The sequence below is a fragment of the Akebia trifoliata genome, chromosome 1, assembly GCF_017979445.1.
Source record: "Akebia trifoliata isolate Shusen 1 chromosome 1, ASM1797944v1, whole genome shotgun sequence".
Lineage (NCBI taxonomy): Eukaryota > Viridiplantae > Streptophyta > Magnoliopsida > Ranunculales > Lardizabalaceae > Akebia > Akebia trifoliata.
In genome coordinates, this window is record NC_141375.1 from 31,593,409 (window position 1) to 31,609,792 (window position 16,384).

The 16,384-nt window shown below is 34.5% G+C and overlaps 2 protein-coding genes across 5 annotated transcripts; one reads left to right on the plus strand and one right to left on the minus strand.

The window, feature by feature from the left end:
* Positions 1-1,517: 1,517 nt before the first annotated feature.
* LOC147411763 (serine/threonine-protein kinase D6PKL2-like) lies at positions 1,518-7,242 on the plus strand. Of its 4 annotated transcripts, none has more exons than XM_086452166.1 (3): positions 1,518-1,695; positions 3,446-4,540; positions 6,173-7,242. In XM_086452166.1, the coding sequence occupies exons 2-3, from the start codon at positions 3,567-3,569 to the stop codon at positions 7,041-7,043; spliced, it is 1,845 nt and encodes a 614-aa protein (XP_086308292.1). In that variant the 5' UTR covers positions 1,518-1,695; positions 3,446-3,566; the 3' UTR covers positions 7,044-7,242. The 4 variants fall into 4 exon arrangements, with proteins under 4 accessions (XP_086308292.1, XP_086308299.1, XP_086308308.1 ...); XM_086452173.1 differs by lacking the exon at positions 1,518-1,695 and adding an exon at positions 1,781-2,043; XM_086452182.1 differs by lacking the exon at positions 1,518-1,695 and adding an exon at positions 2,078-2,189.
* A 24-nt stretch (positions 7,243-7,266) lies between these two features.
* Positions 7,267-9,247, minus strand: LOC147411764 (Adenine nucleotide alpha hydrolases-like superfamily protein). The gene is made up of 4 exons (XM_086452195.1): positions 8,838-9,247; positions 7,891-8,009; positions 7,697-7,812; positions 7,267-7,604 (listed from the first exon to the last, which is right to left on the minus strand). The coding sequence occupies exons 1-4, from the start codon at positions 9,145-9,147 to the stop codon at positions 7,388-7,390; spliced, it is 762 nt and encodes a 253-aa protein (XP_086308321.1). The 5' UTR covers positions 9,148-9,247; the 3' UTR covers positions 7,267-7,387.
* Between the last annotated feature and the right edge of the window lie 7,137 nt (positions 9,248-16,384).

Genomic DNA, 16,384 nt, shown 5'->3' on the forward strand with positions numbered 1-16,384 from the left:
GGCTCATCAACTGTAAAACTAGCAATAAGAATTTACTCCATGTGATCGTGTATTCGAAAATGGGTGGCCTTGTGGCTTACTCTATTGCATGTTTTCGACTTACGTGGGGTTGAGGTGCACTGTAAGAATTAATCTCATTCCAAAGGTAAGAGATACCTTATAAGAAAATGATGTGATGGGGAAAGAAAACTAGAGAGGGATAGGTCGTGATATATGAACCATCTCTATTGTTAACAGTTAGAACCCCCTCCCTATGGTGACAATACCTAGACACTCTTAAACGTGATTTTAAATATTGTCTAAGATTGAGATGACTCGAAAGAGACATCTCGATCTTGTTCATGAATAAGACGGATATCAACTATGCTACAACATTCACGAGACTCGTTTGATATCTCAAATATCTCGTCTGCTAAGATCTTGGAAATCTCAGACGATACAAATGAGATACACGAAATAGTTAAAGTAAACACCTAATTTTTTTATTTAAAAAAAAAAAGATGAATTAAATTTGTTTTCCACGTTTTAGTAATTATTTGAGATATCCCCTTGCCTTCGTCTCAACTCTAAACGCTTATCATAAACTCAATGCCGTCTTTTCAAGGGAATGGATCCTCTATAGCGCTTCTTCTATAGCTCACAAAACATCATTTAAAAAAAATAACAATTCAAATCTCTTTTAATTATGATTTGGATTAGATTTGAAAAAAATAAAATCGTTTTTAACATGATCCCAGGCAATGAAAATGGAGGTCAATGAACTTCCAATTTTCAAACACATTTTAACGTTGTGGTATAAAATTGTGGTTGACGTGACACTCTCTCAATCGTCTAAATGCGCTAAGGACGCTACAGGAAAAGAGCAATATAGAGGAGCTGCTCTCTCTTTCCAAATCCTATAAAAATTTACCAACATCAAATATCTACAAACACTTCATCGTCAGTGATTTTTTTTTTTTTTTGGTGTCAAAGTTCCATCTTTTTATATAAAAAATCCTATGGGACTTGAAATTTGAAAGTTGAAATCCCAAGGGATTGACTCAATGGCAATTTCGGATTGATAAGTGGTTAATGCATGTAAGTCGTGAGTTCGATACCTAATATGAGTATTAATTTCTTAGGGGTCACTCGTGATGGTGCATCCTCACTTACCTGATGCATGTGATGCGTGGGCGTTTTACATGCCCCAGGACTAATCCTTGGATAAGATCATGGTCTAAGGATTGGGCAAAGCCCAAATACGGGCCAATCCTTTGTACACAAGGATATCCTGTTGTTGAAGATGAGAGGTAAAATATTCACCTAAAGAGGTTGAAGACTTCTGGTTTTAAGAAAAAAAATCAAGGGTTTTTAGTAAGAAGTGGAAAAAGAGATGAATTACCTTTGATTGAGATGACTCGTAGACAACTCGATCTCGTCCATGGACGAGTCAATAGCCGAGTTTTGAAACCATGCACTTAAACCATGAAATAATGAATTAAATATTAAAAAACAAAAGAGGGAATTTTGGCTTTGACCACTCAACACTCACTCTCACTCTCTCTCTCTCTCTCTCTCACAATATCCAATATCCACAGACAAACCCAATGCTTTCTGACGCTCGCTCTTCTTTTCTTCTCTTTTATTTCCTTGACTCTCTCTCTCTCTCTCTCTGTTAAAGCAAAACCCTAAAGCTCTCTAATCTTTGAAGCTCAGGTACCCTTTTGGACTTCTTCATATTTACTTTTAAGTTGCCTTGCATTTTACTAGTTGGGTTTCCATCTCTTTTACATCTGATTTCATTTTCTGTAATTGGGTCTTAGTCGAATTTTGATCTGTGGTGGTAAGGTTTTAATGGGATTGTGGGTCTGCGTTGCTTTTTCGTCGATCCCTGCTGAATCTTGCTTATCTTCTTGGGTTTGATAATCTCTCTCTTTTTGGGGGTTCAATTGGAAGTTTCCAAGAAAGTAGAAACTGCATTTGTTGGAATATTGGATTATTCGATTTTTCTGTTTGGATGGTTCTTGGATCCTTACGTTTGCTGTAAAAATCTTGTTTTTCGAGGTGGGTTTCGATTTTTATGCCCTTTTTGGGGGAAATATTGCATTTTGATCGTTTATTCTTGGTGGAGTTGTTGATCGGTTTCTAGAAGCATCTTTTAATTAGGGTCTGCCTGCAGTTCTGCGTTTGCCCTCAATTTCTTTGTGAAAGTTAGTTTTTTTTTTCTTTCTCAATGAGTTTTATTCTGTTAGGGTTTGTAATTTTTTTTTCATGAAAGGTTGCATGTTGAACCTCTGGAACAAGGTTTCCATTGTTTTTTATTCTTGATCTCTAGGTTTTCTTAGTGGACTTGTTTTAAATCTAATCATATTTGTTATGTGCTTCTCTTGATCCTATTTTCCAGTTTCGACTTTGAGTTATGTAGTTCACTTTTTTTACCCATTTCATTTCCTTAATCCCTGTTCTTAGATCTATATATTCAATTGCTGAAATTGAATTTGAATGTTTAGGGACGGTTTGGAATGCCATTTTTGTGTTTAGGTAATTTTGAAAGCTTTCATTTGTTAAAATAATGTCAAATTCCTGGTGTAAAAATGGCTATAGGAATGAAGATTTAAAATTTCATTTCGGGGGCTATTTTGGTCAAGGAAAAAAACTGAAACATTCACCAATACAAAATTAAACTTTCATAAAAATTAATATTTTAATTATAAATAATGTAAAAAAATATATGTTTTAGGTTATGAAATGACTTACAATTATTTATTTTAAGTATAACACAGTTATTCTTATTCGTGTTAATATGCACTATTAAACACTAATATGCAGTGAATACATTAAGTTATATTGGATTGAAGTGTTTTTAATCTTTCTGTTGTTAAGGTGTTTGATTTTAATTAGTAGATTGTGGGTTCTTTCCTTTTAGATTTCATTTGAGAAAGGCTCTTTAAATAAAATTCATTCTCTGCAAAAAAAAAAAAAAAACAGAGATTCAAAAGGTCTGCAATATTTTTTTGTAGAGGTTGTATTGTTTTTTTTTTTTTTTTTTTGCAGAGTTTCTTGATATCATTTGCATCTTTTAAAAAGATTCAATTGCTTTTTTCTAATTATTATTTTTCTTTTTCCTGATTTTGGTTTGCTTAGAAATGTTTTGGTCGAAACATTTTGACATCTATTGGTATACAAACCAAAACATTTCAATACAAACCGGTCCCAGCCAAACCATTTAATTCCAGGAATGTTTTGTGATGTTCAAAAACCAGTATGTTCTGAGTCAATACATTCCGATGCAATACAATATTTTGAACCATGATATAAGATGCCCCTTATTTCCCTGTAATTACACTTTTTATAAAGATGGAAGTGGCAAATTTAATTCTTTTTATTCTTCTTATCTTATTGGAAGTTACTTATAAATGGGGTTTTCAACTTTCTGCTGATCTTGTCTCCATTTACTTGACTGCAGAGATCATCGATGTTAAACTTGCTGTTAAAGGAGTTAGAGAAGAAAATATTTTGTTCACTAATGGAAGGCAAACTGGGGATTAAATAATGGGCGTGTTCAATCTGATTTCTTTAAATTGTTCATGTTTCTTCCAATGGCCTCGAAAGCTGGTGCAAGATCTTACTCTGAACAGCAAAAAACAGCTAGTAAACAAACTGTAGAGGCAAATTCTCGCAGACCTTCACCTTTACAGGTTCCAAAGACAACCAGCAAATCTGAGCCAGTTACCCCAAAAAAATTACCAAGATCTTTGCAACAAGTTGCAGCAAAGCAGACTACGGTAGAAGCCTTAGAGGACCAAAAAACACCAAATCCTCACCAAAAGGGAGCTATTGATCCTTTACCCGATAAATTGGGTATAAATTCCTCGTCAGAAGCTCTGAAACAATTACAAGTAGATACTGCTGTAAATGAGACTAGAGGCTCATTGGAAAGTGGTGGGGATCAAGAGAAGAAAACATCTGAGTACAGTAGCGTGAAGTATAGTTCAGCTTCGGCTAAAGTAAGCGATGGGACCAGTAGTCTTGCCAAGACCAGTGGAAGTACGAAGATCAGTGACCGTGCTGATATTGGTGAGAGTGGTAAGAGCAGTATGTGTAGAGGAAGCACTAGTAGTGACGTGAGTGGTGAGAGCTCTTGTAGTAGCATTAGTAGCAGTGTGAACAGGCCTCACAGAGCGAATGATTCGAGGTGGGAAGCTATTCAGACAGTCCGGGCAATAGATGGTGTCTTGGGTTTGACCCATTTTAGATTGCTTAAGAAGTTGGGGTGTGGTGATATAGGCAGTGTTTATTTGTCAGAATTGAGTGGCACCAAATGTTTTTTTGCAATGAAGGTTATGGACAAAGGGTCTTTAGCAAGCCGTAAGAAGCTTCTGCGAGCTCAGACAGAAAGAGAGATCCTACAATCTCTTGATCATCCATTCCTTCCAACATTATATTCGCACTTTGAGACGGACAAGTTCTCATGTTTGGTGATGGAGTTCTGCCCGGGAGGTGACTTGCACACCCTTCGGCAGAGGCAGCCGGGGAAATATTTTTCTGAACAGGCAGTAAAGTAATGACCCTTGCTCCTTCTCCCCTTATTCTCATAAAACTAAGATTTTATAATTGGGTAATTGCTAAGATGCGCTAACCGTTTTTATAAAAAAAATTACTGATTTTATCTTTTGTGGGACATCCTGCTTTAGAGATCCATCCATTTGTACCCAACCTTGTGAACAATACTAATGGTCTGTATGATTGCGTGGGAAAATCAGAAGGAAAATGGTTTCCCCCTGTAGAATGTGATTTGCAGCTGTCTGATTGCTTATTTCATGGGAAAATGATTTCCGGAGAGAATGATTTTTCTCGTTGACAAGGAAATATTCTCCAAATCGACTTCCTAGGAAAATGATTTTCTTGTCATATGGAAAAATCCCAATTTTATTGTCACAGTTGACCCAACTTCAAAACCAAAAGACAACTCTTTTATTTTGACATTTTCCTAGGTGTAATCAAACACTGACAATCATTTTTTTTAGCAAATCCATTTTCTTGGGACTATTTTCCCAGGGAATTGATTTCTTGCGAAAGCATTTTCTCTGCGATCATACAGACCCAAAATGTCTCATGCTCATACTTCTCTTGTAGATACCTTCTGCAGCAATCTGTTATATTCTTTGTTTCATTATCTTTGATTCTGAAATTGAAATGGCCCTGCTTATTTGAGAAGCCATGAATGACACACAGCACTTGTAAAGTTAGACAAAACACTAGAAAATATTAATTTTTGTGTGGAAGATTTAGGCATAACTCATAAGATAGAATGTCTACATGGAAAGGAGAAGAGGGGGGTTCTGTGGGATATGAATTGCTTTAGAATGACAAATGAATAGATAGACTATCAACTACCTAGTTGGGATTTTAGCACAAGTATTATTGGGTTGAGTGAGTTGTCAATCGAATCGTCTAACTTAGCATAAGAATTCCCGAGCGGATTGTTGAGTCACTTGTTTTTAGAGATCGTGCCTTCTTTATATGGTGTCTCTAAGCACAGGTCCAGGGTTGGGGCCTTGGGGGTGAGGGGTTCTGTTGGAGTATGAATTGCATTAGAATGACAAGTAAATAGATAGACTATTCAACATCCTAGTTGGGATTCATTTTTTTGGTAAGTTTAAATTTATTAATCAAGAAACAGGAGGATGAGGTGAGTTGTTAGTTGACTTGCCTAGCTTCGTAAATTCCCAAGCAGATTATTGAGTCAGTTGTTTTCAGAGTTTTGGCCTTCTTTATGGTGTGTCTGACTCTGAGCACAGATCCAATTATGTATTTCCAAACATATCAAAAGTCAATCCAGGTCCCTTTATCTTTGATAAATCAATCCAGACCCATTTCATTGGTTGATATTTGAATGATCCAAATATGTATGGAACTAATGCATCAATGGTGCCTGAAAACAACACCAATATCTAGTAATCTACCAGTTCTATCCAAATTTCGTTAATCCTTGTATCCATCATATTCTCATTGTTACTGCTTTCTTTCCGATTATCTTATGGCAACTTCAAGACTAATCAGTTGCCATTGTTATTGACTATTCGTTTGGCACACATGAGAAATGTTGGTCACCTCACCTCCCTAAATTTTTTTATGAAATAGGTGGTTATTTGATGTGCCATAGTTTTAACCTTTTGATCCCAACATGCAGGTTTTATGTAGCAGAGGTCCTCCTTGCTTTGGAGTACCTCCACATGCTTGGAATTGTCTACCGAGACCTCAAGCCAGAAAATGTTCTTGTGAGGGAAGACGGACACATTATGCTAACAGACTTTGATCTCTCCCTCCGATGCAGTGTGAGCCCAACTCTTGTCAAATCTTCATCCGTCGAGTCTGATCCCTTTCGAAAGAACCCTGTTTATTGTGTTCAGCCAGCTTGCATTGAACCTTCCTGTATCCAGCCATCCTGTGTGGCCCCCACGACATGCTTCTCCCCCCGTCTCTTCTCCAGCAGGTCCAAGAAGGACTCAAAACCCAAAAATGAGATTGGAAACCAAGTCAGCCCATTACCCGAGCTCATTGCCGAGCCAACTGGGGCTCGGTCAATGTCATTTGTTGGGACCCATGAATACTTGGCACCCGAGATCATCAAAGGCGAAGGACATGGGAGTGCAGTAGATTGGTGGACTTTTGGAATATTTCTATATGAGCTCTTATATGGTAAGACTCCTTTCAAGGGATCAGGGAATCGGGCCACGCTGTTTAATGTTGTGGGTCAGCCTCTGCGATTCCCGGAATCACCAGTTGTTAGTTTCTCCTCGAGGGATCTGATAAGGGGACTGCTCGTAAAGGAGCCGCAGCACCGTTTGGCATACAAGCGTGGGGCGACAGAGATTAAACAACACCCATTCTTCGAAGGTATAAATTGGGCTTTGATACGTTGTGCCAGCCCTCCTGAGATCCCAAAACCTGTTGAAATTGAGCAGATCCCAGTTCCCAAGGGATCATCAAGTGAGAAGGCTGCCGTTGCAGCCTCTGATCACAAAGGTTCAGATAATTATCTTGAATTTGATTTCTTTTAGTAATTTTATGAAGCAATTTGTTTGTATTTGAGGGATGGATGTAGAGAGCTTTTCAACTTTCAAAGATGGTGGTGGTGAGTGGGAAGAGTTCATATAATGGGTAGATGATGATGTGCTTGTTGTTGAGAATGGTTCCAAATTTGTATTACAGAAGATGAAATACTTATCATAATCATTAATGATTTGGTACCTTACCTTACATTCTCTCTTTTTGGTCCAAGAATTAAAAGTAAATTGCAACTTGTTTTTGTTAATAATAGCAACTCTGCATTATATTTACTTTAATTGAATTTGTGACAGTTTCATCTACAAACCATACTGTACAAGTGGTAGACATCATCTTATTAGATAAACTTGCGTGTAAAGCAGGCACAAGAAGAACTGGGGTCTTCATTTTGGTCTCCTGTCTGATTCTCTGTGATATCACCACCACGTGGAGAGGTGGCTGTCATATCTGTCTGATCGATCACTTCTTTTCCTTGGCATATGATCATAACGTTGCAGGAATCAGGTGCACTCTTGAGTATCTGATCAGCTATCCCATTCGCTTTCCTCAACTTTCTAAAAAAAAAAAAAAAAAAAGAAAGATAGTTTCAGTAGTTTGTTGGAATCTCATATACAATGGATTTATTACTTTTTATTTTTATTTTTACCTGAGATTGGATTTGGTAGTCCCCAATACTAACGTTCTTATGTTGAGAATAGGAATGAGATCAAGAACAGCCTTGGCAATGTGATCACTCTCCATAACCATAGTATCTACTTTGACCTGTTTTAAGTTTTTATGATGAAGATGATCAAATCCTGTTTAAAAGCTGTCTGCATAGTAAGTATGTTAGCTAAGTACCTTGGAAATATGGCATATATCAAGGTACTTCCGAAGGAGTTCTCTTCTCTTGTTTCTCTCTTGGTTCATGTAGTTCTCCAACATATCAGGGCTCACCTGGTTCTTTGGGAGCTTCCCTACTATATATATCATCAATAACAAAATATGCAATATTGGCAGTGCAACTGATCTAATGTTGTAATTTCATTTTTCCAAAGAAAAGAAAAAGGATTGCCTGTTATTGGGTAGGCTGAAATGGGTTAGATCCAATTAGATCTGGATCCCACTTTTTCTGAGTTGACCCAGACCCAGATTTGGATCCACATTGTGTGATCCATGTCTGACACCCAATCCATGAATTATATAGGGGTGGGTTGGAACATAAATGAATGCATGATCCATGTCCAATCCAAATCCAACCGATTCGATAGCTCAACCCATAACCTATCATAATTATTATGGATTCAGCTTGAAGGATCCATAACCATGAACATAGGAGGAACAGTTACGTCATACGTGGGATCTTGGATCGGACCTGATCCACTTCCAAGGCCTAGTTATGGGCTGAAAACATTTCCGTTTTTATGGTCCAGATTCCAAATTTCCTTCGATAGGAGAACCAAACAACAGACCTTTTTGGCATCATTTGGAAGATTTGGTCCAAAATATCATAAAAATTCCAACCGTCCCTAATTAATAGTCAAAAGAAAACCAACCCAACATCCATATTTTACAAAATTGCCACGTTCATTCATAACCATTCATTCACTAAATTCAATAATACACACAATCTAAGCCATTGATCTAGTGGAACCACATTGTCGATCAATCCCTTCCTCCCACCCTCCTAATTAATGGTTAGGAACGTAAGATCCACGAGTCACAAAATTGACTCAATGGGCCGACTCGGTTGACCAACAATAGATTCTAGATAGATAGATAGACAGAGAGAAAAGATCTGAACTTACATGGAGTGGGAATGTAGCGAACCTCGGGAAAGACATGAACAAGATAGATAAAGCTAGAAGAAGGCCTGGTCGCATATTGCTTGAGTGCCCACAAGAGAGCTTCCATGCTGGAATTACTCTTTCCAACTGCAACGTAAATGTCTTCTTCTCCATTTTCAAATTCTTCCTTGATTGTTGCTGGGATCCCAAGTTTGGTCTCGAAAATCTCACTACAAGGCTCCTCTTCAATCTCACTCTCTCTTGAAATAAAGTTGTCCGATTGGCTACTAAACACCGTGATTTCTCCATCTTCTGTCGAGAATTCAGGCATTTTCTCTAACTCACAGAATTTGGATTAGAAGAACTTGCAAACTTGTTTGCGTAATTGGTGTCGTAATAGATGGAGAGACAATTTTGGCCTCTCTGTTTGACTTTACTAGCTACAAGACTAATATATTTTGTCTTTATTTTAAATACCCTTGTATTTTATACGATTTCATGACGTTATCTTAATTTTTATTTATTATTAAATGTATAGTTTGAACAGCTAACGAGACAGAGAAAGGAGGACCAGACCAACCTTTCGTAATAGTCTAAAGTTGTCTACTTTGCTGACGTGGGGGTGAGTATGGAATCTTAGATGTTTTTCATTGAGATACGAGTGAAAAGCATCAATGATTATGTTCGCACCTCCATGTCAGCAAAGTATGAATTGAGATCAATCTTAAGGTCATCACGACTCTTAATGTTTTTGAGAGATATAATCACAAAATTCTTTGAATTAGGGTTTAGTAGATTAATTCTGTGAATTGACAAATTAATCAACAATCCCTTAATTAATCATAAAATATGATAATTTTTGTACCTTTTAGTTGTTTTGACATTGCGGGAGTGGAAACCATTTTCTTAGGAAAAATTCACTTTGGGTGGAAAAATGAATTCTAGAGAAAATGTGAAATCATACAACTAAAATTCACATTTTGAGCAAAACACGAAAGACTGAGATTGAAAGAGATTTCAAAGGGAAATTGATCCTTAAGAAAACCTGTATTTCCAAGAATAATTCGTAAGAAAATGCATAATCCCACCGTTTTCAGATACAAAATCCAACCGTTGAGATTTATGCGTACCTTGATTACACATATCTTAGAGATACTTATCCCGAGGATAAATCTCAACTATTGGATTTTGTGTTTAAATGGTTGGGATCATGTATTTTTTTTTTTTTCCATGAGTGATTCTTCACGATTCAAGGGAACCTGACCTTTAATAATATTTAGAGTCTTGATAAAATGACTTGGCAGGTAGCTTACTCAATTGACTCACCGTCGTGGACAAGTTTAGAAACTATAGATCTTTCTGCCTCGGGATACACAGCTCTCTTGGGAGACTTTTTTATGAGGAAGTGCAATCATGTATACTGAGGCGTACAGATCTACGATTCTAAACTTATCACGTCAGTGAGTCAATTGAGTTTGCCATCTGGCCATTTATCACGAATCAAATATTTATTGGGGTAATTATGTTATTTTTATAAAATCAAATAAGGTTCATAAATCATAATTAACATTGTTCAAAAATAGATACAAGACTTAGGCTTGCAAGCTACATGAAACTTACTTGCCCAAATTTTGTAAATTGAGGATGAGATTGGACATCTCATTTATATAGTTAACATTTTTATTGTTTCGATAATTAATATTTACATAGGTTAGGATCCGTGGTCTCATAAAATGGACTCATATCCTTAATGTGTAAATAAAAAATCTAGCAATCATGATTTATATCATTACGTGAAAACTGGAAATTTCGACATGAAAATTCAATGGGCCTAAAACCCACGAATTTTAGAAACCAAATTTTAATGGTCCTAGGTGGTCAAAATTGGTTATGTTCCGTAAATTTGATGGCTTAGAGCCATTAAATTTCTCTCATCCTCCATGAATTTGATGATTTCAACCTGTCGGGAAAAAAAAATCTACAAGGAACACCTTGGGCTGTTGAATATGGGCATTTTCACGTGATTGTTGGATTTCACGTTTACATGGTTAAGATTGGGTAGGGTTGTTAGATTCATAAAATGACAAATATAAAGTTTTGTGATCCTGATCTTTACATCCTAAATCTAGCTAACAAATAGAAATTTGAAGTTATTGATTTGTGTGTGTGTGTGTGTGTGTGTGTGTTTTAAATGGAGTGTACTAAGTAAAAACTGGGGTGCCACTAGTAGGTCTCATTTTTATTAAAGTAGTAGTAGTAATAATATATTAATAATAATCTCACTGTTGGAAGAGAAACTTTTCTTTATTTATATATAAACTTTTCTTTATAATACTATGAAATGTAACAATTTTTAATGTCAATTAAATATTAATATATTTATTTTACTAATCATAATTGAATCATGAGTCATCTACTTGACGATCTTATAAACCTTAGTTAATTTTGAAGTTTTCAAATCTTTTTGGGTCAGTAAGTCAAATTTGAATTATTATTTATTTTAAGAGAAACTTCAATCAAACGAAACTAAAAAAAGAGATCAACTAAGAGCAATTCCAACCTACGTCTCTAAATTTTTGTTGGCACATTCTCTAAATCTCACCTTTGAACCAATTTGAACTCCAACTTATCACTTGAAAAATAAAGGAGATAAAAATGATATTTAAAACATATTTCAAGAAAAAAGAAAAAGTTAAAAAAACGACATTTATGAAAAAATGAGGATAAGATAGGTATTTAAAAAAAGGTGATTAGTAATTTAGAGAAGCCCTCTCAAATTTCTCAAAAACTCTTTATTTTGGAGACGTAAATAGTGATTTACAGGGAGCTTCTCTAAAATAGATACCGGTTGGAGTTAAGTTCTAACGTCTCTATCTCTAAATTTTGAAATTTTACTAACTGACAGCAGTTGCCCTAAGAGAGACTTAACACAAGAAACTAAATTTGAAGGACTTCTTATATTTTACTATATGATTCTCGAGACTCAAACACGCGTTTTTTTACTGACTATCAATGATAATAGATTTAAAGATGAGACGAAGCTTAGGATAAGACCATCATTTTATTTTGAAAAAAAAAAAAGAAGTCATCTTGAACGCTTCTTTGTAATATGAATGGGTCACGTACTAGAATACAAAAATTAAATTTTTAACGCGTAAGGAATATATACAAGCACGCGTAAGCATGGACATCCACTATTATATAATAAAAGAAAAGTTACAATATTTATATTTTCTCATAAGTGATTGCTGTATTAGGAAAAGCAAGTGAGACGTTTGGGGCTACAAGTGCTTGATCTAGAAAGATATAATTTACTTAAATAATATCTTTAACTTTATGTCACACATCTCTAATACTTTGCTTTCGTTAAAGTGTAACTAACAAACAATGAAAGATCAATTGTTATTTATCTAAAATCATGTCTTACCACTCATATTTTTGTCCATTTCTTCTCGTATTTATTTTCATAATTATTGAGTACCACAAGAAATTTGCAACCTTCTCTACCTCATGCACAGTTCTACTATTCTAATTGCATTATATAATAGTTTGCTTTTTCAATGTAGTTTGCTATATGTAAAGAGTGGATCAGAGTTTCAATGAAGAAAAATGGAGAAAACAAAATTGTTCATTGAAAAATCAATCCTAAATCAACCAATCATGCGAACTCACATGTATTGAAGGCATTTCTAATTTACAAATCTAACCTTGTAAGATTTCGTGCGATTGGTTATTCGAGATTCTACGAAATCTGTTATAAATATTCTTGGAAGCAAAAAAATCTATATATATATAAAAAAAAGAATAATGCTGAAGAGACCTAAGGCTGTTGGAACTTCATATCGCACTTCTTGAGGTGAAAGTGTATGGGAACCAAAGATTTTTTTCATCGAGATACAAGTGAAAAAGCATTTATAGTTCCTATCTACCTTCACGTCAAGAATGTGATATGAGGTTCGAGCTTGAGGTCACTCAAGCACAATTAAAAAAAAAAGCATGTATTGTGCATGTGGAGGAAATTAATTTTATTGATAATTCTTTGATGAATTATTGCATAAATCTCAATAGGATATTTAGAAAGATTACATCAACTAAGATAAGAAAATTAACTTAATATAATTATTCTAATTTATTGATACTTCATAATATAGAATATTTTAATTGATATTTTTATATATATTCTCCATCACTACCTTTTCTTTTATGATGAAATACATTGATAATGATTCAATGTATCTAATACATTATAATATGATTGCATCTATTTCTCTAACAATTTAACCCACTCACAATTATAGTCTCAATCCATGGTTGAGTTCTCCATGAAACAAATAGTTTTTATTTATTTATTTATTTATCCATCAAACAAACAATTGAGATGTTAGGAACTTTCAAGAAAAAAAAAAGTATCTTTAAAAAAACTTTACTAATCTCTAGAAAATCAATATCGACAACTTGGAAGCCTTTGCTACGAGATCCATACTGATCTCATGGAAATTTTTGTTTTCCCTTAAAATCTTTACCATCTGTTTGATGGAGAGCCTCAATTGTAGATCGAGACTTTAAAACTCCTAGATAAAAGACATTATTTAAATAAAAAAAAGGCTAGCCCCATCAACATCGTCGGAATGGTAGGGATTCTCATGAAAAATGCATCTCTAGGAAAAGATGTATTAATTCCTAGAAGATCGAGACTTATCCCGAGGAAATCTGTGTTTTCCCTTAAATCCCGAATGTCATGTTGACGGAGAGCCTCAACAGTGGCTTGAAGCTACAAAAGTCCTTAAATTCAAACCGTCAAATGGTCTTTGATCATTTGAATGTGTCGACTTGAATAATTAATAATTAACATTACCTTGTCCACCCAATTTAGAGAGAGAGATGGCCGTGGCCCCACACGTTTGTTGGAATGGGACGAAAATGAGATTTGTCTTCAACTACATACACTTCGTGGCATATTAACAATCGCTTACATGAGCAAAGACAAAGAGTGTAAGTTACGAAATCGAATATCTTTAAAGCTCTTTTTATTACAGTCGGCCTTAGTCGCCTATCCACCATTTCCACTATCATGGTTTTAAAAAATAACTGAGTCGACTTAGAATCAATTCGATAAGAGTGGATTTCAAGCTAACTGAGTCTTAGAATTCGTTTGAATTGGAAACTTTATTAATTTTTCTCTTTAATTTTAATTGTGTAATGATTTTTTCGTACCAACATTCTAATACACGCCCCCATCACAGAATCGTAAATCATTTGTCTCGAGATATGTATGATCATAAATCTTTTTTTGTATATCCCGAGGTAAATGATCTACGACTCTTTGATGGGGGTGTCATATTATCACGACTTATTTTAGTTTGTTTAATAAAATATTTCTAATAGTTCTCACTCATACAAATACCTTTTATCAGGTACTTCCGTCTAGTTGAAAAGAAGGGAAATCAATGAAAACTCATACAAGAGCAACTCCAATCCACATCTAAAATTTTTTTCTTGAAATCAATGTCTTTCTTCTCTTACCTTCAAACCAATTTAAATTCCAATCAATCCTTTCTCTAAAATACTATTCATACATTTGAAAAAAAATTGAAATATGAAAAGAGTAATATTTAAAACATGTTCTTTGATAAGGGAATGTCAAAAATGGCATCTATGAAAATATAGGGATACAATAAATATTAAAATAAGGTGAATAATGATTTAGAGACAAAAACAAAGATCTCAATACTTAGGGATGTGAATAGTGATTTAGACGGGGTTTCTCAAAATTAGAGACCAGTTGGAGTGAGGTTCAAACATCTCTATCTCTTGAATTATATTTAGATACCAGTTGGAGTTACACTGATCAGAACAATATGATAGTTGTGCGTCTCTTTTTATTAGAATCGTTTTTAATTGGATTTCCTAAAATTAAACCAATTAAGAATCAAAATCAATAAAAATTAAGAAATAAAATCATTCGAAGAGAAATTTTTAAATGATTTTGTTTGTGTTTCATTAATTTGAGAACCGAAACCTTAACCAATATGGTTAGAGTAAAACCATAACTGATGATTTTGATGGTTCTCATTTTTGTTCCTAAATAAAGTGAGCCAAAACCAACCCATTGACGGGAATAAATCCTTTGCAATACATTTTTTTCCCTTATAACATCATGTAGTACTTCTCACAAGGTTGAGAGAGCACCACATTGAAAAAAAAAAAAAATTTACCACAACAAACCTCTAGCACTTATGGCGTAGATAGATTTGGAGAAAAAAAACTTGATCAAAGGCTTTTAAAATGGATTGATTTAATTGATGATCGATTTTCACTATTTTATTGATGTGAATCTCTTTCAGAAGTCTACAAAATATCACAAGGTACTATAGGAACGATGTTATTATCTTGGGTACTGATTTCTTATGAAAGAAAGAGAAAAAACGAAATTTGCCATTGCTATGGTATCATAATTTGTAGACGTTCGCTTTCAAAGATATAACAACCCACATTTTCAATATGGTACTCTAATTCCCCTTTACTAGGAAATGATACTTTCACAATGAATAATAGAAGTATACTGATAAAGATAAAACAACGAAATTTGTTAAGTAAAAGATCAATTGATAATTAAAACAAAAACAAACCTTCGTGTGCACCTACCTGAAGTATAAATTCGAGATTTTGCACCCACCCTATGCTCACGTATTAAGATTTTCGAACCGAAGAATTAAAATCCTAATTAGAATCTTGGATTTTTCTCTTGGGCCCTTGTGTGAGGGCGTGAGTCCATTTACTACTTCTATCAACTTTAAAACTATTAAAAATACACTTATTTAAGAATTACAAATCAATTATTCTTTTAGTCTAAAATTATACAAGACAAAATCAATATTAACAACTAAAGCTTAAAGCAAAAAAGTATAAAACATAAAAAATAAAAAAATAAAAAAAAGATTGACTCACCTTATAATTTAAATCCATTGAATATTAAAGTGTTTTCAAATTCAATTCTCTAAATTTTGTGATCTTTAATCTACTTGAAATCGTCACTATCATTTAGAGATACCACGTGGCCAATCATCAAAAAATCTAGGTCGTGTGCAATAAAAGTGGAGGAATAAAACCCTCCTCCCCCACCCCAATACTGCCACGTTAGTCATATTTCAAGAATTAAAGTCTACAATATCTTTTTTTAGGTGTGGGCTAGATTTACCAGAAAGATAAATTTAAATATCTAACTTACGTGACACATGAGCTGAGGTCATGATGGTTCGTACTTTATACACCTTAACCACGATATTTTTGACACGTGGCATATACTTTAAGAATATACTGAAATCAAATCTCGCAATAGTATTACTGCTTGTTGAACAACACATCAAGGTTTCAAAAGTCAGAATAATTTTGAGTTTAGGAGATTTCCCGGAAAATAAAAATCTGATTTTATTTCGTAAAACTTAAAACTGGGTTAATTGTCACCAACCCATAGATCGTAAGTCAAGGTTATAAGTCTTTCACCAACTTTGACTTTGACTTTGACTCTCTTCCTCTTGAACTTTGCTTGGTTGGTAGTAATTCTTAAG

Bases quoted from the DNA above. Each gene is read 5' to 3' on its own strand.
- LOC147411764 (XM_086452195.1), bottom strand. From the start codon at position 9,147: ATGCCTGAATTCTCGACAGAAGATGGAGAAATCACGGTGTTTAGTAGC. The intron at 8,010-8,837 runs GTAAGTTCAGAT...TGATATATATAG, and splicing joins TCGCTACATTCCCACTCCAT to TAGGGAAGCTCCCAAAGAAC. The intron at 7,813-7,890 runs GTACTTAGCTAA...AACTTAAAACAG, and splicing joins ATATATGCCATATTTCCAAG to GTCAAAGTAGATACTATGGT.
- LOC147411763 (XM_086452166.1), top strand. From the start codon at position 3,567: ATGTTTCTTCCAATGGCCTCGAAAGCTGGTGCAAGATCTTACTCTGAA. The intron at 4,541-6,172 runs GTAATGACCCTT...CCCAACATGCAG, and splicing joins TTTTCTGAACAGGCAGTAAA to GTTTTATGTAGCAGAGGTCC.